Source organism: Balaenoptera musculus, chromosome 6 (assembly GCF_009873245.2).
Source record: "Balaenoptera musculus isolate JJ_BM4_2016_0621 chromosome 6, mBalMus1.pri.v3, whole genome shotgun sequence".
NCBI classification, from domain to species: domain Eukaryota; kingdom Metazoa; phylum Chordata; class Mammalia; order Artiodactyla; family Balaenopteridae; genus Balaenoptera; species Balaenoptera musculus.
The window spans coordinates 108,179,318-108,205,102 of NC_045790.1; the positions used below are offsets into that span (position 1 = coordinate 108,179,318).

Genomic DNA, 25,785 nt, shown 5'->3' on the forward strand with positions numbered 1-25,785 from the left:
GACATGGATTCACATCCCACTTCTATAACTAACTGTGAAGTCTTAGGCAAGTTATTTTCCCTCCCTGAGCCTCAATTTTCTTATCAGAAAAAAGGGGATAAATCACAGTACCTACTCCTAGAGTTGTTGGAGGATTTAATGGGCATTAATGATCATACTGTCTGCCACATAAGGGTCCAATAAATAACAGCTACTATTATGAAACAGACAAACTTAAACCCAAAATTGTACCAAAGTATGGACATATTAGGTTTGCAGAGTTTGGATTTTTGTGCCAAAGTCACTAGACTTGTTCTAGGGGGATGAGAGCAGGTCCACCGCCAGGGTGAGAGACACTGGGGTGGAGGGTGAGACGTTAGTGCCCGGGAAGGACAGCTTTCTCTCAGCCTGAGTGGCTCACCTGGGAGGTCGTGAGCTCCCTGTTGGTGGAGGTGGGTGGGCAGAGGCCAGGCAGCCACTTCAGGGGGGGCATCGTAGGAAGGATTCCAGTGGAGGGGTGGATGACGGGGCCCGGGAGATCATCTCCCCAGCTCTGGAGACACAGAGACTCCGTCACCCTCCATCCAGGGCCATGGGATTCAGACAAAGCTCCATGTCCGCCCCCCACCCCAAGCCCAGGATGTGGCCCCCAGCAGGCGCTCCATGAGTATTGTTGAATGAATAAATGGTTTATCTCCATCTCCTCCAAGGCGCCTGGCACATAGTAGGTGCTCAGGAAATGTTCATGAATTTGCTGTGTTTCTGGCAGCATGGCTGAAATGGATGAGCGGTTCCAGCAGATTCTGTCCTGGCAACAGATGGATCAGAACAAAGCCATTAGCCAGATCCTGCAGGAGGTGAGCCCTGGGGGCAGGGGCTCAGGAGGGGGGCAGGAGGGGCGCGGGGAGCCCGGAGCAGAGCGACAGAACTCCACGTGGAGGCGCCGTCCTGGACTCCTGGACAGTGTGCAAGAACCAAGATGCTTAGAGAGCTGAGAAACGCACAGGCCATCAGGATGAGGGGCAGGGAGAGGCCTCTCTGGGCGGTGGGTTCCGCTCACTGAAGTCTAGAGAAGCGCCCTCCCCAGGCAGCTGCTACCCGTGCTCCGTGGGGCTCCATCATGAGGACATAACGGGCGGAAGGCGGTGGTACCCACCCCGTGGAGTGCGCCCCCAGACTCCTCACTTCCAACCCCGCCGCACCTCCATCTGCTCTCCCGCCAGCTTAGCGGGCGCATAGCAGGTGCTGCTGAGTGGACGGGACCAGGAAGGACCCCTGTGATTTCCTCCCTCCTGTGTCCAAATTGTTCAGTCCCAGCTTTCCCTACAGGCCCTATTGGAGTCTCATTCCCCGACCCTCATATCACCTCCCTCCTTTCTTCCTCTGTGATGTTGTCCTGCCACTCCCTGACCCATCGTTTCCTCTTTCCTTTCTCCCCAACTCCTATCTCTCTCTTCTTCCAAAACGCTTTGACTTAGTATTTGTGAGATTGTCTGAGGAAAGTGCTCTGTTTCTTAGAGGGGATGTCAGGCCTCGTGGTTAAGGTGAGGCTGAGAGCTGGACAGACTTGCATGCTAGTGCCAGCCGGTTCACTTCTCCGAACCTCACTTTCCTCATCTGTGAAATGGGGCAGTGAAGGTACCCTCATCATCGCTTCTTCCATGTGCAGCGCGGGAAGAGCCCTGAGCACGGTGTCCAGCACGTAGTAAGCGCTTAATAAGTATTATTTTAAAAAATTAAACAAGTAAGCTGAAAAGTTGTCGTCTCTCTAAGAAACAGAAAAGGCATACGTTAAGGTGTCTTTGACGCAGATTTTGTTTTCCCTGCGGGCCCCCTGAGTGGCCGTGCTCTCTGTTGCAGAGCGCCATGCAGAAGGCGGCCTTTGAGGCTCTCCAGGTGAAGAAGGACCTGATGCATCGGCAGATCCGGAAGCAGGTGAGCGCAGGCTGCGGTGCCCCCCCAGACCCGCCCTGTGGGCTTTCAGAGACGTGAGGAGGGAGCTCCACGCCAGCCCGACAAGAGGTCTCCCCGGCACCTCCCTCCCCTCACTGAGCCTCATGGAACCTACTCAGGGTGTCAGGAGGTGCCTGGGGCAGCACTGTGCATGCCAGCGGGTGGGACCTGTGCCTGCTGCTTCTCATGATGCCCAGGGCTGAGGGACAGGAGGCCTTGACTGCTTGGCAGCCGCAGGCAGGACTCCTCAGCCGGCTCAGACCCCAGTGTCCCCATCGGCCCAGATTGAGGAGCTGGGACAGGCTGACCCCCACCTGAGCGAGCAGGCAGGGCCTGGTGTCGGCTGAGGAGTGACCTGGGCCTGGAGGAGGGGGTGGGCTCTTGTCCGGGCTCTGCTGCTGACCTGCGGGCAGCCTTGGGCGAACCCCATGCTGGGCCTCTTGGCCACCCCCGTCCAGCAGGGCTGTGTCTGGCTCTCTGGGCTCACTGAGCGCGTGGCCTGGGTGGCGGCAGACAGAGCGAGCTTTCAGGCTACGGGACGCGCATCACCTCGTATTCAGCACACTTTGAATTTCACATTTTGCATGGTTGTTTTTTTCTTTTTCTTCTTTTTTGCCAAAACCAACTTACCTTTTTATTTCCCCCTTTAATTTCAATCCCACATTGCCAGACATGAATCTCATTCCTCTGACCAGGGGTTGATGAGGTCATAGGAACATAGGGACAAAGGTCATAGGCACAGGGTAGACAAGTCACTGGCCATGGGGTCTGACCCCGAGGGCTGAAAGCCCCCAGTCACACCCTGAAGGTATGTGGTGACTCCCAGACATTCTCACTATGGGTGGTTTTGGCCCACCAGGCCAGCTCTTCCCCTTCAGACAAGCAGGGACATCCCAAGGAAAGGGCACACTCACTTACCCGCTGTGTGTCCTTGGGCAAGTTACTTAACCTCTCTGAGCCTCAGTTTCCTTGTCTGTAAAATGGAGGCAATAATACCTCCTAATAGGTATTGATGAAATGATGCAAATAAATTGCACAGCACAGTCCTAGTATGTGGAATCTCAATAAATATCAGCTACTACTATTATTGTTATTATTATTCAGTCCCTTCCATTGCCCTCTGCACTCCTCTGTGACAGCTGTTTAGAGGAAGCAAGAGAATTGGACTGGTAAGAGGCTCAGTGAGAATTCCGTGTCTGTTCTTCACTCTGGTCCTCACCTTGAAGGAAAGCCCCTTCATTCCACATACCTTGATCAGCACCCATTCTGGGCTGGCCCCGTGCCTGGCTTTTGATCAGCAGTACTGTCCAGGACAAGCGTGTCCACGCAGCAAAGCATTCAGGGCCATGAAGTAACGAATTCTTTTTAAACCCCCGCTGATGAGGTTCCCAAGGTACACAGGTCCCCTTCATTGCAGGGCGCCCCCAGAAAGGATTCTTAGATCCACTTGGCCATCCAAGAGCAGCGGCACAGGATTAAACCGTGGTTAATGTGAATTAAAAAACCCCTGTCTCGTCTTCTGTTTAGATTAAGTTAATAGAAACTGAGTTATTGCAGCTGACACAGCTGGAGTTAAAGAGGAAATCCCTGGACACAGAGGCACTACAGGTATGTAGGGCTCCCTAGCCTGTCCTGTCCCCCACCCCACCCCACCCCCAACTAATGCCCCCACCGCCTCTCAGCTGCTCTCCAGCAGACAAGGCAGTGATGCTGGAGGATGCCCTGGCCCCAGAAGGCTCGTGGGAGCCCAGTCTGGGGGCCGAGCCCAGCGCAGGCCAAGGTTAGGGCTGGGATCAGCCCGTTGCTAGGCAGGAGGGTCAGAGGAAGGAGGGTTTCATTGCCAAGGCTCACCCAGGCTGCATCTCCATCTCCGTGTTTTCTTTGTTTTGGAGCTGGGTTGCTACTGAGCTCCCTGTCTCTCTAAGTCATGCTTCTGGGGCGCTGGTTCTCACGGCTGACATCCTCTGGGGAAGGAGCTTTCTTGGTGTCCCAAGGATGTCTGAGGAGAGGGCCCAGCTGTGGCCCTGTGAACTCCAGCCTGGGTGTCCTGCTCACACAGGTGTGGCGGCTGCAGGGACTAGCAGACAGCGTTCTGGACAGCAGATCTGGGACCCGGGTTGTCCCCGCACAGTCTTGCTGTGTGACCTGGGCGGGGAGGCGGGGAGGCGGGGAGGGGCCGCCCCGCCCCGCCCCGCCCCGCCCCGCCCCGCCCTTTCCCTGCTCTGTACCTTAGTCTCCCCAGCTGTACGCAGAAGGGTTGGATCAGTGATGTGTGAGGACGTGTGCCCCGTACCAGGCTTTTGAGCAGAGGCTTCTGTCTGTCACCGTCCCTGTGTCTGTCCTCAGTGGAGCAGTCTTCATTTGTCTCATGGGCTTCTCGATGCAGGAGAAGAACGCTGGGGTCTGGAGTCCCACGGGTCTGTCACCGTATGACCTTAGGCAGGTCGCTTCCCCTCCCTGGGCCTCCATGTCTCCCCTGCATAAAAGGGAAATAGTCTTCCAGGCCCAGCCTGTGTCTGGGGGCCGTCAGAGAGGAGTGGGCTAGCAAATGGAAAGGCCTCAGCCTTGCGGGGGTTGGTGTTGCTCTGAAAGAAGATGCAGCCACCGTGCTTGGTGGGTGCCCATGCATCCTGCCCATTAGCGCTGTGGGGCTCCTGTTTTCGGGGTCTCCATGGGGCTTCCAAGAGGAGGAGAAGAGTGGAACGCGGACACAAATGGGGCTTTCTCGGGTTTGCACATCACTCTGTCTGTGTGGAGCCTTCCCGGCTGGCGTGGGTCACTCACCCACCCTCCCTCCCGCTGTTTGCTTCTGTCCGCGTGCTCCGTAGTCAGTGAGACTGAAGTTGGGTACCTGCTGCTGGTCATTTCCTTTGTTTGATGTTTCTTACCACTGCACTGTCTTCGGTCACTAGATCCCGTGCCTGGCCTTACCCCCTGGGGAAGGGAGGTACAAGCTGGTGAGAAGGTGGGGAGGGGATGCTTGGGCAGAGAGGCCCCTCTGCTCTGTTTCCCCAACTCTCAGCCTGAGATCAGGGACAGAGCCTTGAATGGAGTCGGACCCACTGTGGCCCCCGGCTGCCAGCTGAGAACTGAGTGAGGGGGATCCTGCTGCGGCGCTGCGGGGACTTCTTGGGCCGGGGTACTGCGAGTTTCCCAGCACTGGGCTTGGTCTTGTGTTGCAGGAGATGATCTCGGAGCAGCGCTGGGTCCTGAGCTCCCTGCTCCAGCAGCTGCTCAAAGAGAAGACACAGCGAGAGGAGGAGCTCCGGGAGATCCTGGTGCGTCTGGCTTCCGCGTCCAGAGTCGCTCATGGGTTTGCTTTCCCTAAATGCTCTTGCCATTCTTAGAAACACTTTCATTAGTCTAGTAATAGTTGTTCGTCAAAGAAAAAATGGAAAGTACAAAGGAAAAGAATCTCACTTCTGAGAGTTGTCTATTGCTAATATTTTGAGGTATGTTTTCCAGACATCGGGATGCATGTTTATGGTGATGCGCATACGTGCCTGTAACACAGAACTGCGCACCCCTTTCCCACCTGCTCTTTCCTGTCTTTCGTGTCCTCTGCGTTCCTTCCATGGCTGCGTTGAGATGGGCCCTCGTTTGGCCTATTGTCAAGCATACTTCCCGTTTTTTTACTTTTAGTAAGCAAGGCTGTCTCGGCAGCTAAGTATTTGAGAACAGCCATGGGTATTTATTTGCTCAGGAGAGATGCCCAGGAGAGTACTTGGTGTGTCCAGGGCAGACCATTTAGTAAGCCTTCGACAGGAGTTGCCCAACTGCCCCCTGGACCCAAATGGGTTTGATTCTGGCACATCATCAGGGTGGCAGAGCCCCATTTAGGGTGGCAGGTCAGGGTCACTTCCTCCAGAGCCCAAGTGCACCTGAGTGGTCAGGACCCAGTCTTTCCTGTGACGTTGTTACCGCCCCAGATGTCCTCTGAGCTCCACCGTGGGCCAGGCCCTGTGCCGGGGATGGAAAGGGGCGAGACCAGTTTCTTCCCGAGCCCCGCACGAGCCCAGATGGCGTGTTTGTGCCAGTCAGAAGCTGCCTGTTCCTCACGCTGCCTCACTGCCATCACCTTCAAATTGCATTAATGTGTGACCCGCGCCCTGAGTGCTGTGCAGGGGCGGCCATGCCGCGGCCGTGTGCTCCCACCCTCAAGGGGCCTCGGGGACTCACTGTCCACCTCATCAGGACGTGACCATCGGGGTCATGGGCTCCCAAAGAGAGGTGTGCCCACAGCCCAGAGAGGGCCAGGCCGGAAAAGGGGAGCCAGCTCGGCAAGGTACAGGAGGGGCCACTAGGGGGCGCTGGGGAGATGCCTGCAGTGTAATCCTGCCGCCCACATCACATCGACCCCCAGCGCGCGGCTGCAGTCCTGGGTGGGTGGCTGGGTGGTTGAGGGCACAGGCTCCGGGCAAGACAGATCTGGGTCTGAATCCCGGCCACGACACGGGCAGCTCTTTGACCTTGGGCTGGCTGGTAATCACTCTGAACTAATCACTCAGTTTCTTCACCTGTGAAGTGGAAACTATTTCACAGAATTGTGAGAATTAAGTACAAGGGCATCTCCCAGCGCACAGCACGGTCTGACACGAAGTGCCCTGACGTTGCTGCTGCTGCTGTTAGTATCGTGTGTTCACTGCTGTGTCCTCAGCACCTAGAACGGTGCCTGGCCCAGAACAGCACTCAGGAATGTTTCGGTGATGGAATGGAGGAATCGGTTTGAATAGCATGTTTATAATTCTCCGGCTTTGTCAGGTGAAGCCCACTCCGGAAGCTGCAGGTGTCCTTAGAATCTTATTTCTCTCCCTGCCTGGCACCCAGAGGACACGCCAAGCCTTCTTGGGGGAAGAAGACGGCTGCCTAGTGCTTTGCTCTTCCCATAAGCAGATGAGAAGGTGTCCCCCTCCAAGTCATGATGCCCGGGGAAGTGGGGGGACGGGCACCAGGTGTCAGCAGCCCATGTTCTGGTCCCCCCACCAGGTATGCTGTGTCTGAGATCGTTCTCAGCAGTAAAGTGGGGGTAGTGATGCTTCCTGCCTTTCCGGGCTGAGCAGTTTAAATGGTGAGGCAACAGTGGGTAGGAAAGTTCTTTGTAAAATACCAAGTCATCCACGTGCTCAGAGGAGCAGAGTTCACAGGTGTCACTGTCATTATGGTTTCTATTCACTGACTTGTAACTAACAGTGTCTGCTTCCTTCTTGGCAGACGGAGTTAGAAGCCAAAAGCGAAACTAAGCAGGAGAATTACTGGCTGATTCAGTATCAGCGGCTCTTGAACCAGAAACCCTTGTCCTTGAAGCTGCAGGTGAGGACTGCTGGTGCCCACCCTGCAGGAGCCTCTGGCCTCAGCGATGCCCGGCTTCCTGACCTGTCCAGTTTAATTCCATTCATATTTCTGGTGACTAAGTGCACCAGGTCCTGTGCTCGACCCAGACAGGGACAGAAAGGAGAGGGAGGAGCGTTGGTTCTGGTGACTGAAAGACCATCACTGCTGGGCGGAGCAGAGACCCGCAGCCCGCTGTGCACTCCCCAGGGCAGGGGCTGTGGATGGGACAGACGTGGTCCCCAGCCCCCCCCCACCCCCCTCTCTCCCCCCTCTCTCCCCCCTCTCTCCCCCCTCTCTCCCCCCTCTCTCCCCCCTCTCTCCCCCTCTCTCCCCCCTCTCTCCCCCTCTCTCCCCCCTCTCTCCCCCCTCTCTCCCCCTCTCTCCCCCCTCTCCCCCTCTCTCCCCCTCCCCCTCCCTCCCTCTCACACACGCGCACACACACCCCCCCCCCTTTTTTTTTTTTTTTTAATAAAAATGGAGTCTTTCTTGGGACTTCCCTGGTGGTCCAGTGGTTAAGACTTCACGCTTCCACTGCAGCAGGCACAGGTTCGATCCCTGGTCGGGGAACTAAGATCCTGCAAGCTACGTGGCACAACCAGGAAAAAAAAAAACAAAACAGGAGTCCTTCTATAAGGCTATTTTGGCAACTTCCTTTCTCCCCTCAACAATAGTGACGGGCTGTTCTCCAGGCCCGTGTGCGTAGATCTCCTCGTTGTTTCCAGACAACTGCACAGCATTTAGGATCTGCATGAGCCCTCATTTGTTTAAACAGTCCCCTCTTGATGGGTACTTAAGTTGCTTACATTGTCACGTTTACAGAGTGGCAGTGAACTAACTTCCTCGTGCATCTATCTCTCTGCCCTTACATATCCATTTTTGTAGGAAGAGTTCCAAGAATACATTTTACATATTATGTTATATGTATTTGAACTCTCTGTTTGCTGTTGTAAGTAAGTAATGGCTTCTTGGTTTTTTCCCCGTCCATGGTGCGCTTGGCTTCTCCCTGGGGTCTGTCCTGTAGGAAGAAGGCCTGGAGCGCCAGCTGGTGGCCCTCCTGGTGGAGCTGTCGGCCGAGCACTACCTTCCCATCTTCGCCCACCACCGCATCTCACTGGACATGCTGAGCCGGATGGGCCCTGGGGACCTGGCCAAGGTGGGCAGCAGCTACCCCTCGGGGGAGGTGAGGGCGGTGGGCAGGGCCCTGGCCCGACCCAGCCAAGGGGCCACTTGCTCTTCACGCAGTTCTCGGTGAGGCCTGCGTCATCAGCTGTCCCAGGGCCACCTTGCTCCCAGAAGGCCAGAGCATGTGCCCCATCTGCCCCCAGTCATGTGGCTACAAAAGCCAGGGCTGTGGGTGCTGCTGACCCCAGATTGTTGCCCGCCTGCCCCGCCTTGTTCAGATTGGATCTTCACCTGGTAGGGCTGGACAGCCAGGACCTTGGAGCTCATCTGGACCAGCCCCCTCCCCACCCATGGACTTACAGTTAGCACAGCAGCAGCACTGCCCGAGCCTGGTACATGCTGCACTGATTCATTTACCCTTCAAAAGAGACAAATACCGATGCCGGCAAATACTTGACAGTGCCAGGCACTGTTCTAAGCATGTTTTACATACGAATTCATTGAATCTTCCCAACAACCTGGGCAGGCACGTGCTGACATTGTCATCATTTTTTGGATGGGAGGCTGAGACACAGCAAGGTAGCAGTTTGCCCGAGGTCACACAGCAGAGCCAGGACTCCAGCCCAGGCGGCTGGCCCGGTGCCGGGGTCCATGCTGTTGACCGCTTTGCTGTACTGCCTGGCCCTCGGCTGACGCAGACACGGCTGTGTGGCCCACGCTCAGGAGCACTGTCTCTGGAGGCTGAGGGACTATGTGTTTGTGGCACGGCCACTTCTCAGCAGTTCAGCCTCGGTGTGAACCACCTGACCATGCGAACTGTGACAGAGGGTCCTGACTTCCTGGTCATCACGGGGGTGACAGGAGGTCATGCGGGTGAAGCTGTGAGCACAGCTCCCGCGCGGGCTTCGCACTTGCTAAACTGTAGCTGTTACTAGTGTTGGTTTCCCTCTGGGCCTCCGTGTCTCCCTCTGCTGTACAGATTGTCAGGCCCTCGTAGGCCTCCACGTTTCCAGCTGAGGGTGCTAGAAGCCAGGGAGGAGGTGGTGGCTCTGACCGTACCGCATAGCAGGTCCCTTGCCCAGCCCAGGCCATGACCTGCCCTCCTTGGTCCGTGCAGGTGGGCGTCTCGGAAGCCGGCCTGCAGCACCAGATCCTGCGCAGAGCCCAGGAGCTGCTGGACGCGACCAGGGCCCGGCCAGGTACTGACGCTGAGCCCTCTCCTGAGCAGAGCCCTTACGTGGGGGCTGCGGTTGGGGGCGCCACCTGTTTACAGTTCAGGACGAGTCCTGAGGGCCACTTCTAACCCTGGCCGGTCCTTCAGCTTCCCTCCTAAAGGAACAATTTATAAATGGGAAAAGCAGACTCCAAAAATGGAGAAAAAGAACTTTTCCTACAGCAGTTTGGGGACCCTTCTGGCCTCCCTAAACCCACCCTACACACGTCGGGAACCACACACTCAGGATCCCTGGAGCAGAGGGAGAGACCAGCCGGACCAGTGCCCACCCCGTGCCCAGCACTGCGCCCCAGGGCAGGCCTGTGGTTTGGACGTAGAAAGGTGTTTGTGATGGTTGTGAAGGAGGTGCCCTGCCCTCATCCGGAGGCCCGGGAGAGGGCAGGTGCTGCGGCTGACCCAGGGGAAGGCGCGGGAGTCGGGTCTCCCGTGTGCTGAGCAGGACGGGTATCAGGCATTTGACGACCACCGTGTCAGGTCACCTTTGCTGCAGCCCCGTGAGGTGGGCACCATTGTTACCTTCATCTGAGGGATGAGGAAACTGAGGCAGAGACAGGCTAACCCTAACCCTAACCGTTAGGGCTTCTTCCTGATTGTGGCCGCCCTGCAGGGAGGGGCTGGGCTGGGAAGGGCAGGAGAGCCTCGGGAGTTCTCCCCGCGCTTCTCTTTCTGATCCCAGGACCCAATATGTGTTATATTAAATATAGAAGCGCCCCCTTACAGTGATGGTCTGGGGGGACACCGTGACCCCTAGAGGGTCTACAGTGGTTGTGATAGGCTTTTTTAAAAAAAAACTTCAGGTTTTTTACAATTATAAAAAATACTACTTGTAATTTAACCCGTAGAATAAATGAAAAACATGAACTGAGGGAATGGGGATCAGGGATGGAGAGAGACTTGGGGATGTTGCTGGTGCACGTGGTGTGATAATGAGAGACACCGATTCTCATGTCCTCCTTCGTGGCGGTTGGGGCCCAGGCAAGGGACGCTGGATCCAGGGCAGAGCAGTGGACATGCTGGGGGCTCTGCCGGGGGACAGGGGGAGCAGCCTTGAGAGTTGGTCACTCCTCTCCCTGCTCCTCTGGGTCACCTGCGCCTGGGCCCCTGGGTGGAGAATCTGCGAGCAAGCGAGGTCCGGTCCTACCCAGGGCTCCTGCAGGGCAGCTCTACCACCAGATGGCCCTGTGGCCTCGGGCAAGTGGCTTCCCCCTCTGAGCCTCCGATTTCTCATCTCTGACAGTGATGAGCCCTACTTGCAGGGTGGCTGTGAAGGATTCAGGGTGTGTTAGGGGTAGGAGGCCCCAGTTAACCGGCGTCCTAGCTGTCCCATTTTACAGGTGGGGGAATGAGGCTCAGCAAAGAGCAATAAGAGGGTGTGTAGGAAGGCAGGATCCTGGTCAGATCCCGTTCCCCTCCAGCTCACTGTCTACTTGGGGCAGGCAGAGCCAGGGGAGGCCCTAGGGATTGGGGTCAGGTGGGCATGACCCTGCCTCAGCCTCTCTGTCCCCACAGAGCTGCTGAAACCACCCCAGGGCGAGGTCCTCCCCACGGCCCCTGAGGAGCTTCCCGAGGCAGTGAGACCATCAGCCCCCCGCGCGGAGCTGGAGGCCCAGACCTCAGAATGTGTTGTGTGCCTGGAACGGGAGGTAAGTCTGGGGCAACGGGCCCAACCCCCCACCCGCCTGCCCAGCGCCTGCCGTCTGGAGCCTCCTGGGCAAAAAACAGGAAATTAAAATGACCCATGATCCCATGACCCAAACATGAGTAATGCTAACATCATTTTCTGGGCCTTTTTTCTTTTTTTCAAAAGAGAGTTTTTTCTCCCACTTAGGAAGTTTCCCTTCGTGTATGCATTAAGTCATTAAATATCAACAACACAGTTTTCTCTGAAGAGACTTTTTAAAACCTGTTTTAAAAACTGTAACAAAATTGGTGCCTATTATAAAAATTCAGCAATGTAGCGCATAAAATACCCCCCCTCCCCCCAGAGTGTGATCCTACTTAGAAAAGGTCGCCACGTTAGCAGTTTGATTACCCTGTGGTTTTTGCTGGGCTCGGGGAATGCGGTGATACAGGGGGCCTTGGTGGTTATAAATTTAACCAAACCCCTGCTCTGGGCCCCAGAGGTGGCTTCCTAGCTCTTATTACAAACAGTGCTATACTGAACAGCCTTGAACAGAATTTGGAGCACATCCTTGGTTACTTCCTTAGGATAACTTACTAAAAAGAGGAAATGCTAAAGCAAAGAATAGACACACTTCCATGGCTTTTAATCCATAATGCTGGGGTGGTTTTGAGACCGAAGGTCCAGGCAAAGTGCATAGAAAAGCCAAAAATTGGGAACAACGTGCACATCCAACAGCCGGGCTGGTGAGATAGGGTGGGGATGAAAAACGTGCACAGCTGTTACAGAGAGGGCGAGAGAGTGACCAAGAAGGGCGGCGGCACGTGCTCCTGTGCTGATTGGCGCATGACGACCGTGCTGTCAGATCTTTAGCGGCCTGTCAGATCTTTAGCGGCAAGGGAGGCCCCATCCCCGGGGAGCCAGGCCGGGCTGGGGCCCAGACGCTCCCGCGCTCTCTCCTCAGGCGCAGATGATCTTCCTCAACTGCGGCCACGTCTGCTGCTGCCAGCAGTGCTGCCAGCCCCTGCGTACTTGCCCGCTGTGCCGCCAGGACATCGCCCAGCGCCTCCGCATCTACCACAGCCGCTGAGCGCCGGCCCGGGCCTGACACCTCCAGCCCCACCTCTGCCACCTGTGGGCCCAGGGCTCCAGCTCCCGCTCTGTTCTCCATGGGCTAGTACGGGCCCCTCTGTCCTGGCCCAGGCGGGGACAGGAGTGTTCCTGACCAAGGACAGAGCCAGTGTGAATACTGTGGAGGAGGAGAGAGGACCCCCCGCCGCACGAGGACAGGGTCTGGGGTGTGGGGTGGCAGCGGGCCTCCATCTGAGCGCAGGCCTGAGTGTCCCAGCTGTCTCTGGCAGTCACGGCCCCTCCAGGAGCCTCATCAGGGGAGCCCGGGCAGGGCTGTCCCACTGGGCAGGGTGGTGGGAGTGCAGGAGGGCCCTGGCTGAGGGGAGAGGTGGGGAGGCCACCGTGGCCTGTCCACGGACTGACTGGCCAGAATGTGTTCAGGGCGGGCCTGGTGCCGCGAGCGACGTCAGCCCCTCCTCGCCTCCCTCTCTGCTGCTCCCCGCACGCTGGGCCCCTCTGCTCTCCAGATCTGCACCTCACCCCACGCAGCTCAAGGGCAGGCGCTGAGCTTTGCAGACGCGAAGCGGGACCGTCAATAAACCCATCTCCAGCCTGCTCCTCCCGAGTCATCACTGGGTCCTGATGGAGCCCGGGGAGGGGGAGGGGGTCGCAGCTCAGTCAGAAGGGAAGGGGGGAGGTGCGGTGTTCCCAAAGGTGAAGTTATCCAAACCTCCCTTGTTGCAGGTGGAGAGACCAGGGCTCTAAGAGAAGGGCTCAGAAAGTCTGCGGAGCTTGTGGTGCCGTGTGGGCTGTGCTGTGTGCTCTGTTATCGTTACCCCAGACCAGGGGGCTGGGTGTCCTGGGCCCTGCGACAGGAACGTGGTGGCACTGGCTCTGGCGCCTAGAAGCATCTTGACCCCTGAACCCATGCAGCCATGCAGGTTGTTCATTGCACAATTGCAGAAGGAGCCATGCCCCTTGTACTCACTGTAGAGCTGCACCTTTATTGTGCACTTTCTGGCAGATAGTTTTGAGCCAAGGGCAGCTTTTTCTTTGGGCTAGAGGCAGGCCTGCTCGGGGCGCCTGGGCTCTGCCTCCAGCTAACTCTGACCCTGGCCAACCTTCCATATCCTAGTTCCCCATCTGTTCAGCAAGGGACACGATGGATGGAGGCCTGACATAGGCCGGCGGCCACCAGGGAGCACTGAGTGCTCATCGCAGGCACAGCGTAAGAGACGGCGGGATGCAGGGGACAGGCCCTCACTCTCCCTGCCTTGTTGCGACTGTCAGTCCTGTGGGCTGAAACAGGACGGATGAAGGGCCCACGTCGTGTGAGTCCTGCTTTCCAGGTACCCGGGGGACCTCTGATGGTTCCCCTCCCCACACACCCTCCTGGGCTCTGCTTAGCTAAGAGGGGAGACTGAGGCCTGCGGTGGGCAGGGCCACCTCGCAGAGCACAGTGTTTGGCGGGTCTCCTTGAACCTTCAATAGGCCCCCCTTTTATAGACGAGAAGCCTGAGGCTGAGTTCAGTGACTTGCCAAGGTCAACGGCAAGACTGCAGCTGAGCCCCTGCTTTCTCACCTCAGCCCTCGTTAACAAGCCTTCAGCCACTGGCCACCGTCCCCCAAGGTGATGGGGGCCCCATAGCCTCAGCCCAGGTTCCCCGCCTTCCTGGACCTCAGTTTACACATCGGTGAAATGTGACAGTGGTGCCCGCCACCTGGAGCTGCTGTGAGGCTCCCTAGTCTTGCACGGAACGTGCACGGCCCACAGGAGGTGCTCAGAAATACTAGCTGTGTGAGCAGGAGTCTTGAAAACACTGGCATCACTGTTTGGATCTAGTGTGAGCCTCGGGCCCACCCGCCATGGGCACCCCAGGGCCACGTGGCCATAAAGTAGCTGCCCTCCTGCCCTCACTGTTGCCCGAGACTGCCAGAGGTGCACCCTGCATGGATCTGGCTGAGGAAGCCGTCTGAGCTGCCAGCAGGCTAGTCACCTACCTGCTGTGTCCCTTCTCTCCAAGCCTCAGTTTTCTCCTCTGTCAAATAGGATAATAGAGGAACTCTGGCCACGCACCTGTAAGTACTCGGTCAAGCGACCATCCCAGAAAGTCAAGGTGCACATATGCTCCTAGTCAGTCTCCAGCCCAGGTCTCCCCCTGCTGGCACCACACATGGGCCACTGGCTTTAAATAAAGCATTTATTGATTAGTACAAGCTTAAACAGTTTGCATAATATTTTCAATACAAGATCTGAGAAGGCTGATTGGAAAACCACAAAAGAAGGCACCAGAGGAGAGCATCTTCAGACAGAACGTGTTGGTAAAAGAGGTTAGTGAGGCGTTGAGTTTAGGGCTTGGGGGACTGGAGGGGGGGCAGTGGGTGGTCCCTGAGCACCAGCCAGAGCTGCACGTCCTGTGGGTCCCAGGGGCCCGGTCCAGGAAGGAGATGGAGGGGATGGAGGATGCAGGGCTGGGATGGGGTTGAGGACCCTGAAGGACTCTGTTTCTGCCCTGCCCACCCTCCCCTCAAAGCAGCAGGGGAGGGGGTCTGGGAAGGCCAGGAGGTCCCAGCCCCTGGAGATGGTCTTGGCTTGACCCTCACCCCAGGAAGGGGGATGGCTGGGCCCCACGTGACGCATGAGGACATTTGAAGAGTCCTGGAGTTTTCAGGGTGGGGTGACTGGAAACTCAGACCAGCAGGGGCCGAGCCCCAGCCTGACCCAAATGCTCAGTGGTGCCCTGGGGTGCCTCGGCCCATCCCCCTGCCCCTCACGAGCCCCGCAGCTCCCTGGGAGGACAGCGCGTACCTTGGAAGTGGCCTGCAGAGTCCACACCCACCCAGCCCTGCCACTGAGCAACGTGCCACCGCCCCCCACCCCCCCAGCCCAGCACAGGGGGACAGAGGGACTCCGGAGACTGGACCCCAGCAAGTGGAGGGGGAGGCAAAGGCCCAGCTTCCAGCAACCCTCCATCTGCCACGTTGCCCACCTCGCCCACCCTCCCAGCAGTACCTCTGCAGAGGTCACGCCCTCCTTCCCTCTGACACGTCCTCTCCCCAGACCAGCACGTTCCAGGCCTTTCTTGTTCTCTCCTCAGGCCCATGGCCCCATCCCCCTCCACGAGGCAGCCCTCCCCCAGCCTGAAGGCCCCCTCCTTGCACATCCCCTCACCCGGGGCGGGACAGCAAGGCCAGTATCCACTCCAAAACTGGCCTCTGGGGCCCCGCTGGGAGGAGGGAGGAGCGGGGCTGAGACGGGCCTCAGCGCTCCATCATCCTGGTTCCAGCGAGCCCCTTGGTGAGAGGAGAGAGGATCCATGGGCTCTGTGTCACAGCAGATGCTACTCTTACCGCCCTCTTCCCAAGAATGGCAAGACCCACGAGGGAAACGGGCCACAGAGGCAGGGCAGGGAGGGAGGACTCAGGGACCCAGGGCCACCGAGTGCTCCCAGCCCCCTCCGCTGTGCTCTGTCCCCAGCAGGAGAAGGAAAGCCGAGATCATCCCACAGAAGAGAAAACAGACCAACCAAGTGTGACCGAACCCAATAAAGTGACTCAGGTGGGCCCGTCCCCGCCCAGCCCCAGAGGTGCCACACCAGCCCGGCCCCATCCCCACCCGGAAGGCACAGATCCAGTGCTCCCCGCCCAGAGCCAAGCCTTCCAGTGCCTCAGAAGGAGTGGCCCGTGTGCCATGTCCAACAGAAGCTCGGGGGCGACTGGCCTAGAACTCAGTCTGTACCCCTGCACCATCCTCGGTGGTGGTATGGATGGGGGGGCGGCCGCCAGGGCCGGACACCTGCTCCCCGGTCTCCTGGTCACTGGGCTTGGGAGGCTCGAGGTCCGAGGCCTTTCCAGGCGGGAGCTGCCGGAGGGGTGAGGCAGGTGGTGAGGCGGCCTCAGGGGCCGCCCCGGGCTGCGGGCTCTCCTGGGCGGGGGCCCCATTGAGCAGGGGGCCAGCCAGCGGGGGGCTCTCGGCCTGCTGATCCTGGGCCAGCAGCCCATGGAGCTCGGTGATGCTGTCTGCGGACGCAGGTGCTAGCGGCTCCGGGACAGCCTTGAAGGGCAGCCCCGCCTCCTCGTCCTGGACCACGGACACCACCTGCTTGGCACGCCGGCGCTTTTCCGAGAGGATGGCTGCTTCCGGGGTACCAGGGCTGCCGGGGTCCCCACCACTGTCACTGCTGCCGCTGTACTCCTCGCCCCAGTCGATGGGCACGCCCTCGGCCAGCAGGTGCAGGTTGGGGTCGCTGTTGTGCATGACCACGCTGTCCCGGTACAGGTTGTGCTTCCTCTGCACGGCGGCCTCCTTCACGGCTACAGGACAAGAGGGTGGTGTTGGGACGTTCACCACGGGGCCGACGGCCGCCAGCACACCCTAGTGTGCCCAGCTGTGACCTGCATCATCCCCCAGAGGCCTCCCTCGGCCTGAGTGGGTGCTGTGACTGGGACGAGGCTTATTTCAGGCCTCAATGCCGGGAAGCAGGGGCTGTGACCCTAAACCCTGTCACTCACCTGATGCTCCCCAAAATGTCAAGGACCCACAAACAAACTAAGGCACAGGGATGCGACGCTACCCTCCTGGGGCCACACCGCTAGTAGTGGGCCCACCCCAGCCCACGGCGTAAGTCTTCTCTTTTCTTGTAGCTCAGCTGACCCCCCTAGGAAGACCTCTGGGTGGCCACCTCCACCACCCTCCAGGCAGTAAGGGTCCCAACAGCAGCAGCAACCCCCACCCAGCTCTGCAGCCAGCCCCCGGGGGCCGGGAGGCACGCACCCTGTAGGATGTCCTTCATGACCGTCTGCAACACCACTTCCTCGTACGTGTTCTCCACCAGGATGAACCTGGCAAAGTCCTCGAATATCAGCTCCTGGAACCGGGACAGCTCCTGCCGGGCGGGGTTGTGGGTGGGAGCAGAGAGGGGTGGCCAGGGCTGTTGGTCAGGCCCAGGGCTGGGGCTAGCAGGGGGAGGGGAGGGGTGGGGGAGGGGAGGGGTGGGGGAGGGGAGTGGGGGGGGGGGGGGGGGAGGGGAGTGGGGGGAGGGGTGGGGGAGGGGAGTGGGGGGAGGGGTGGGGGAGGGGAGTGGGGAGGGGTGGGGGAGGGGAGTGGGGGGAGGGGTGCGGGAGGGGAGTCGGGGGAGAGGGCGCACTTACCGACTTGCAGGTGGGCGCCAGCTTCTTGAGCAGGAACGGGATGGTGATCTGCAGCAGAGCCTCCCGGAAAAAGCGCTTCCGCACCGTGCTGCTGTCATAGTCGTATTTCTGCCAGGAAAGAGGGGCCGGGGCCGGGGCTCTGGGTCAGGGAGCTCCACCGGCCCCTGGTCTGACCCGAGCCCCCGCGTCCCCCTGGGTGGAGGGGTGGGGCCAGGCCGGGCGGCTCACCTTCAGCACCCGCTCCAGGATGCGCTGGATGGACTTGCACAGCTCCTCCTTCGTGGGCCCCTTCCCCAGCTCCTGGTGCAGGAGGGTCTCGAAGGTGTACACGGCGTTGTCCATTTGCTGCCGGTGGGGCACAGCACGGGGCACGTGAAAGGGGTGCCCGCCGGCAGGAGGGGCGCCTGCGTGCTCAGCTGCCCGTTCACTCGCTCACTCCTGTACTGGGTGTCTAGCGTGCTGGCTCAGGGCCGGGCACCAGGGCCAGTCCCTGCCTCAGGGAACCAGAGGCCCTGGGCCCTGTGGGAAGGGGCTTAGGGAGCAAGGAGGGCCTCCCCGAGGAAGGGGTCTCTGAGACCCAAAAGATGAGTCTGAATTAGCCAGGCAGGCAGAGGGACAGTGTCCGAACAGACCAGAGAGCAGCGCAGCAGCGAGCACGCCGGGGCCGAGCGTGGCTGCAGTGAGGCCCGTGAGGAGGACGAGGAGGGGGCCGGGGAGGAAGGCCACAGAGGCAGGGCCTCTTCCCCAGGAGATGGGGACCTGGGGACGGCGGGTGCGGGGGGAGCTGGGGTAGCACCCTGGGCTCACCTCACGCATGAGGATCTGGGCTCGCTGCTTGAACACAGACGTGCTGGACACGTCGAAACGCTGCTGCAGCCCATCGAGCCGCAGCGGCTCCATCTTCCCATAGCAGCTCTGCATCTTGAGGGGGTGGTACGCCAGCTGGGACAGCTTCTCCATGTACTGAAGGGAGGCAGAGGCACGCGGGACCTGAGCGGGGGCCGGCAGAGTAGCCAGGCAGCCCCCAGCCCTGCGGCTGGCACCCGGGAAGGCCATCCGGGGGTGGCGGCCACAAGGGCAAGCGCTGGAGGACCCGGGACAGGAGGCAGGAGGAGTGGGGTCTGGCAGCACAGCGTGTGGGGAGAGGCCAGCCCGGGTGCTGCGTGACCCTGGGCAAATTGCTCACCTTCTCTTAGCCTCAGTTTCCTCAGCCTCCAAATCAGGAGATGGTTTTTCATGATCTCTAAGGTCTTCTATGGCTCTCAAATTCTATGATTATTATTGTCAAGGGACTCAGTTTGGGGTGTAGAAGAGGCTAAGATTACAGGACCAATTCTATCTGCACCTGACAATTATGTGGGGCTCCAGGCAGCCGACTACCCCACTATGGGGTCTGTGGAAGACCGTTCACCCCGAGAACCAGCGAACTCAGGAGTGAGAGGGGCTGGCTCCATTTGTGGGGTGCACGAAACAGCATCTGTGTACCTGCCCGGCCCCTCGGTCTCCCGCAGCCCCTCCGTTCACAGGTTATGCCCCGGAGGGGAGCGGCCAGCCCTGATCACAGTGAGGGTCTGACGGGGGGGCCAGACCAAACCCAAACCCAAACCCAAACCCGGGGCCAGTGCCTGGCTCACCTCGCCCAGCTTGTCGATGCCGCCCTCATTGATGACGTTCAGGTTCATGTCGGTGACCTCCTTGAAGAAGACGTCCCGCACTTCGGTGAAGCCCTGGCTGGTGGGCACCATCAGGGCCTCCAGGATGGACGGGATATAGGGCTGGACATGATTCCGGACACACACCTCCGCCTTGGGGAGGATGGAGGCTGTGCCGAGGGAGCTGGTTAGCGGATGGCACCCCCGGTAGCAACTCCCACCATCCCAGACCCCCAGGCTCGCGGCAGGCTGTCGTATTATTCTTTAAAGAAAACCACTGGACAACATTAGCAAACTGAAGGATTCTTGAGGAACAGCTGATGACGCAGCACAAATAACGGAGTTCTGAGACTGGACCCTGATGTTCCTGAAACTGTGATGGCAAGAGACTAAGAAAACTGCTAGTGTAAAGGTCTCTAGGTTGGCAGTTTTTCTGCTTAGCCAGAGGAAGAAAACTCACCTCTGGGGGTTTTGCTCCTTCATTTAAAAAAAAAAAAAAAGAAAAGAAAAACACTTCAGTGGCTTCAGTGAGCCTCTGGGTTTTGCAAAGCCCGATTCTGCTATGGAATGGTGTGGCCTGACTCAGCCCAACTATGGAAAAGGCTGCTTCCCTGTGGGCAGGGACCGTCTCCAAGACATTCTGACCAAGGCATTTTTTAGCCAGGGGGTGTTCTGACGTCCCTCCTTCTCCCCTGCCCAGCTAACATTATTTGTTCCACACAATAAATGTCAACTCTTGGTGTCCTCCCCAGCTCGCCGTGAGTACAGCTGTTAGAGAATAACCCTCAGGCAACTGACGACAGTCACAACTGTGGCCAGCGTGTGATGGAGGACAAGTGAGCGAAAGGATCCCATCAGGCTCTGAACAGAAAGGAGCATCAACTGACCCGGGAAAGGCTGGCTGAATGTGGATCACCAAAGTCAAGCTGATGTCGCTAAAACGACACATGGCAGATCTGATGACCAAAGATTAACAGAAGGCTTGAACCTCCTCAACATCATTTAGGTCACCAAGATCTGAGTCTACAGAAATAAGAGCCGACAAACAACTCACAGGGGTTGGAAGAACAATGGCTCAGATTTGATTCTGGTGTTTTAAAAATAATCAATGAATCAAGTCATTCCTGTGAAATGTAAACGGATCCCCGAAACAGGCAGGAGGGATGCCCTGACCCCGGAGGGCGGGTGGTCCCAGCACGTCCACCAGGTGATGACAACCATAGCAGGTGGCCCGCCTACCTCGGATCTTGCTGGCCAGGTGCTCCTTGGAGGTGATGATCTGGTCCATGTCGGTGCGGATGACCGCCTCCATGGCCGGCCGGGCCAGCTGTAGCTTGGACAGCACGGCCTCAAAGCGTGCCTTGGCCTGTTCATACACCATGCGGTACACGGTGTCCGAGATCTGGGGGCAGGGCGGAGGTGTCAGAGCCAGGCTGAGGGTGCCAGGCAGCTGCAGGCCCCCCACCCCTGCTCCCAAGCCCAGGTCTGCCCACCTGGATCCACTGCCGCTGTCGCTCCTGCGGTTTCCCCTTCAGCCGGGGGGCGAGCTCTGCCTTCAGCTCAGGGCCCAGCTCCTCCATCACCAGGTTGCTCAGGATCTAGGACCGGGAGGCACAGGCCGGGGCAGGGGTTGGAGCATGCCCAGCCCCCTCCATATTCTGGCAAGCCCGGCCACTCAAGCCTCCCCTCAAAGCTGCTCTTCGCTCCACGTCTCCACTGCCCTCCCTCCTGAGCATCATTCCCACGGGTCCCACCTTACCTGCCTGGGTGTCCTGTAGGATCCTGTAGGCGCCCCACCTCAGGACCGTTGCACATGCTGCCACCCTGTCTGGAATACCACACCCTGCCCCCCTTGCCTGCACGTGGAAGTGTGTGTGTTTACTTGTCAAACGTCTGTTTCTCCCTCTAGACAGCTCCCTGAGGGCCAGGACTGCGTCCCTCCCACAGTGCACCCCAGCACCTAGCCCAGGGTCGGTGCTCAGTTAATGACTGAACAAAATACCAAGCAGCTCCCCCTGCGGATCCGCCTCAGCCGCCACCCGTCCAAAGCTGCAGCCAGCGCTCCAGAGCCCCGCCTGTGGGCCCCGCGCCGACTTGCGCAGCCCCCCCGCCAGCCTCCCTGGCCTCACCTGCACCTCGTTCCCACACAGCATCTCCCAGGTGCCGTACAGCTCCTTGCACTGGCGGTACATGCGGATGGCGTCAGTGAACGCGGGGCCCTCCACCTTGGAGTCCTCGGGGATCCCTGCCCGGGAGAGGGATGGAGAGAGGAGGTCGGTAGGATGGCCCGTGCCCTCCACCAAGACCAAGGGGTTGACTGCCCAAACTCCCCCCACCTCAGACCCCCACGGCTCTTGTAGTAACAGCCTCAGGAGTAGTTGCAGTGACAGTAACGATAATAACCCACCAAGAGCAGTGGACAGTAAGACAGCCCTCCTCCGTATCCTCCTCATTTCCTTCAATCCTCCCAACCAGCCCGAGATGTGGGCACTGTCACTTCCTCTGCTTTTCCAGATGAAGAAACAGGCTCCGAGGTCAGGCCACTGCCAAGGGTCCAAGGCCAGCAAGCGGCAGAGCCAAGACCAGAAGCCACCACCACCACCAAGGAGAGGCCACCCAGCATGGCAGACAGCATACCAGAGGCACCCGGAGACCCTCCCTCCATCAGGGGCCTGCCAACTTTCCCCGCAAAGGGCCAGACAGTAAATAGTCTCAGCTTTGTGGGCCAGACGATCTCCGTCCCAGCCATTCAACCTGCCGTTGTAGCAGGAAAGCAGCCGCAGGCAGTGTGTGAACAAACGAGCCAATAAAACTGGATTTATTAAAATAGGCGATGAGCCCAATTTGGCTCACGGGCCATGGTTTGCATAGCCTTGTTGTAGGTCATTGAACCCTAAGGGACCTCAGTTCTCCCTTCTGAATAGTGGGAGCAATGACCAGCCTGGCCTCACACACACACTGTGGGGCTGCAGGGACCACAGTGTGAACTGTGAAGGCAGGGCCCGGGAGCAGACCCCAGCGGGCACCACGTCGCACTTTATTAGTAACTGCAGCCACGAATGGCTCCTGCTGCCCTGGGTCCGCCTTGCTCACCGCCGTGCATCCAGGGGACTGGAAATACCATTTCTCACTTTTGTCATTGATGGTGGCGGTGGTGGCCCAGATGAGTTTGCCCACCTCCCCCGTGCTGGCGAGGGGGTCAGCGAACAAGGCATGGGCCTCAGACTGGGTGCTGGGGAGGCAGGCTGCAGGAAGTCGCAACATCTGACTTCGGGACGAACGTGGTTAAACACCTCGCAGGCAGGCAGCTGGCGGCTACCCTGGCCGCGAGCCTCTGACCGTTGTATCCCCAGAGCCAAGGGAAGGGGAAATGGCAGCCAGTGCCTCCGAAACCCCGACTTCCACTGCAGTGACTACGGGCTGAGTCACCCCCACAGAGAAAAAGCCCCTCTCTGGCGTGGGGAGAACTCCTCCCCTCCACATCCGCTGACCCAGGGATCACACTGCCTGGAGGGGCTGGAAGAGAGCTCAGAGGTGGGGAAACTGAGGCCCAGCCCCAGCCCTGCAGTGGCAGCTCCGTGGACTGGCATGGGGGCGTGAGGGGCGTCTCACCCTGCATTTCAGGGACCTGAGATGAGGAGGAAGTGACGGGGGCAGAGCAGGGGTGTCCCAGCTGGGGTGCCACGCAGAGCCCTGGGGTGGGTGCTGCCCAGCTGGGCCAGGGAGGAAGCCCCTCAGGCTTAAGGAGGGGCACCGTCTCCCAGAGACCAGGTTTTGCCTAGAAAAAGCCAGCCGTGCGTTATGTGCAGCCTTTCTCACACTGGGGCATTTACAGTCTGCAGACGGCAAGCTGGGTGTGCCAGGCAGGGTCGCTCTCCAGGTGGCAGGACGCTGAGCCAGAGGGTTGCGCAGCAGAAAGGAGGCCGCTGACGCCCTGGGCTCTGGCCAGTCAGACGTGCAGCCTCAGACCCTCAGGACGTCCCTACTCTGCACGCCGAGTGGCTGAGTCAAAAGGGAGGGTCACCCCTCCCAAGCTCTTCCCCTGAGCCTGGCTGTTAGGGGCTGAACTGTGTCCCTTCTAAGTCCTATGTTGAAGTCCTGACCCCCAGCGCCCTCAGAATGTGACTCTCTGGAGACAGGGACTTAGAGAGGTAATTAAGTTAAAATGAGGGGCTTAGGCTCGGCCCTGATCCCATATGTATGACTGGTGTCCTCAGAAGAAGAAATCTGGACAAATTGCGCCCACAGAGGGGGCACGTGTGAGGACATAGGGAGACGGCAGCTGCCTGCTAGTCAAGGAGAGAGACCTCGGAAGAAAACAGACCTGCTGACACCTGGATCTGGGGCTTCCAGCCTCCAGAACTGTGCAAAAATAAATTTCTGTTGTTTAAGCCACCCAGTCTGTGGTCCCGTGTTACTGCAGACTAAGGCTGAGGCCGCACACGCATTCCCTCACCTAATCCCCAAACGGCTCCCAGAGGGACAGCTGTTCTCAGCCCCACTCTCCCCGATGAGGAAACGGGCTCAGGGAGGCGAAGTCACTGGCTCGAGGCCACACGGCTAGGGAACGGCAGCCCCAGGGCCTGAGCCCAGACGGGCCGACTCTAGCGAGACCTGGAGACTTCCTGCCCGTGGGGTCCTCAGGGTCAGGCTGAGAAAGGAAGCTACATTCCTCAGGCCCGGGCAGCAGGCAGAGGGGGACGGCGGTCAGACAGGAAGAGGCCTTGACCTCTGCACCCCAGGCCCAGCCCGAGGGGGCAGCTCCGTGCCCCGATGCCTCTTGCTGCCCCAGCTGCTCCGGGAATGCAGGATGTGGGCGGGGGCCGGGACGAACTGTGTCCACCCAGCTCGGCCTCCTTCCCCAGCCACCCCCCACTTCCTGGCAGCCCCCGGAGTGAGCAATTCCAGGCCCTGCAAATTCCAGGCCCAGCCTCCGAGGAAGCCGAGAACTTTCCCACAGTCCTCAGGGTGGAGGAAAGGCTCCTCTAAAACCGCCCCGTCAGCTCCTAACACCTTGCGGCCGCAGGACGCCTCTCCCCCCGCCCCGGCAGCTCTCCCCGGCCTCCCCTCCTGCCCACAGGACCCACACCCATACCCCTCAGCCTCCTGGCTGAGCGCTCGCTATGTGCTAGGCACGGGGCCAAGAGCTCTACCCAGCCCAGCTCATGTATTCCTCCCCACGATCCAGCAAAGTTTATTACAACTGCCATTGTGCGCATGGGGAACCGAACAGCGGCTCTTCCCCACCTGGTCTGTCCCCACCCAGACTGGCCTGGGGTCACCTGGCCAGGTCTGCCACTAGCCTTGGAAACCTGGAGAGGCAGGAGCTGGGCCAGGGAGGGGGGAGGGGGAAGAGGAGGAGGGCGGAAGGAGGAGGGACGGTGCCCCAGGCCAAGCAGCCGGAGCCCAGATCGCCTCGGCCCAGTCCTGGCCCCTCAGCCCCCGGGGACCTGGGAACAGGAGGCTCTTTGTGGGCGGCAGGGGCTGGCCTGACTGAAGACCTGGTTCCTGCCGCCCGGCAGATTCCAGCCGGGGCAGAGGCAGCCCTGGACAGCGGAGAGGACAGGGGGCAGGTGGGGTGAGCCGAGTCACCGCACAGCCGCCTCCAGGCGTGGGTGCCCACTGTCCATCCACCGGGTGGAGCTGCGCCCAAGGCATGCCCGGCGGGGAGAGTAGGGCAGAGGCAAGGGCAGGGCGGGAGCAGCGGCCTCCCTCTGCTGCCTGGAGGCCAGGTCACCGGGAAGGAATTTCAGGGTCCAGGATGGGGTTGCTCCTCCCGTAAGGGCAGAAAGCCCCTCATGCCCCCCCCACCCCCCCCCCACCCCCGCTGAGAGACAATCACAAGCCTTTTTGATCAAACTCCCTAAAGCACTACAAGGCCCTCCAGACCTGACCCCAGTGCCCCCTCCAGGCCCATTTCCAGGCCCCCCCTCCCCACTTCAGGGCCTTGTGCATCCTCCTCTAAACCGCCCACACCCCTGGGCCTCCCTTCATGCTTGCTGCGACCTCCGTCTGGAACTCACCTCCCTCTGCTCTAGAACTATTCATCCTTCAGGTCTCAGCTGAACCCTGGCCTCCTCAAGGAAGCCGCCCTGATCTACCCCTCCCCACACACAGGATCAGCACCCCCAATACATACACACCCTCCAGGTTCCCCAGGTGGCTCCCACCCAGCACCCAGCACAGCTGTGACTCATCACCCCCTGGTGTCCTCATCTGTTTAACATCTGTCTCCCCACCAGGCTGCCGGCAGCACGGGGACAGGGACCATGTCTTGCTTCCCCGTTGCATCCTCAGTGCCCAGCCCTGGGTCTGGCTCAGAGACATTAAAAGGTTTGCTAAATGAATGAGTGAACTGGAAGAGACCTTGTAACTTTACAGATGAAGACAGTGAGGCCCTGAGGGAGGAAGGGAACTTCCCAGACTATGGTACAGGTCACTGATAAGAAAGAAATGATACCATAAAAAAATCTTTACCAAGCATTGAGTGGATTCTCACTGTGAATCCTCACAAACCCTCTGAGACACAGGAGAGATCATTATCCCCATTTTACAGAGGCTTCAAAAGGTAAGTTGGTCTCCTAAGGTCCAACTGGACCTTGCTGGAAAGTGGCAGAATCAGGATTTTTATTCTGTGACCCAAGGGCTCAACAACTGCGTCCCTCTGAGAA

General features: G+C 59.1%; 2 protein-coding genes across 7 annotated transcripts in view; one reads left to right on the forward strand and one right to left on the reverse strand.

The window, feature by feature from the left end:
- The window catches only part of LRSAM1 (leucine rich repeat and sterile alpha motif containing 1), a 46,167-nt gene extending 33,239 nt beyond the window's left edge, over positions 1–12,928 (forward strand). For all 6 annotated transcript variants that reach the window (XM_036854407.1, XM_036854406.1, XM_036854410.1 and 3 more), the window contains 9 exons: positions 749–836; positions 1,840–1,914; positions 3,460–3,540; positions 5,115–5,210; positions 7,144–7,242; positions 8,285–8,416; positions 9,503–9,584; positions 11,129–11,262; positions 12,205–12,928. In XM_036854407.1, coding sequence (XP_036710302.1) covers positions 749–836; positions 1,840–1,914; positions 3,460–3,540; positions 5,115–5,210; positions 7,144–7,242; positions 8,285–8,416; positions 9,503–9,584; positions 11,129–11,262; positions 12,205–12,330 — 913 coding nt within the window. In that variant the 3' untranslated portion in view covers positions 12,331–12,928. The remainder of the gene's footprint in view (positions 1–748; positions 837–1,839; positions 1,915–3,459; positions 3,541–5,114; positions 5,211–7,143; positions 7,243–8,284; positions 8,417–9,502; positions 9,585–11,128; positions 11,263–12,204) is intronic.
- A 1,566-nt stretch (positions 12,929–14,494) lies between these two features.
- Positions 14,495–25,785, reverse strand: part of NIBAN2 (niban apoptosis regulator 2) — a 50,399-nt gene continuing 39,108 nt past the window's right edge. The window contains exons 6-14 of the mRNA XM_036854405.1: positions 21,244–21,359; positions 20,608–20,712; positions 20,354–20,516; positions 19,097–19,284; positions 18,270–18,425; positions 17,691–17,807; positions 17,463–17,570; positions 17,086–17,197; positions 14,495–16,625 (exon numbers count right to left, since the gene is read on the reverse strand). Coding sequence (XP_036710300.1) covers positions 16,033–16,625; positions 17,086–17,197; positions 17,463–17,570; positions 17,691–17,807; positions 18,270–18,425; positions 19,097–19,284; positions 20,354–20,516; positions 20,608–20,712; positions 21,244–21,359 — 1,658 coding nt within the window. The 3' untranslated portion in view covers positions 14,495–16,032. The remainder of the gene's footprint in view (positions 16,626–17,085; positions 17,198–17,462; positions 17,571–17,690; positions 17,808–18,269; positions 18,426–19,096; positions 19,285–20,353; positions 20,517–20,607; positions 20,713–21,243; positions 21,360–25,785) is intronic.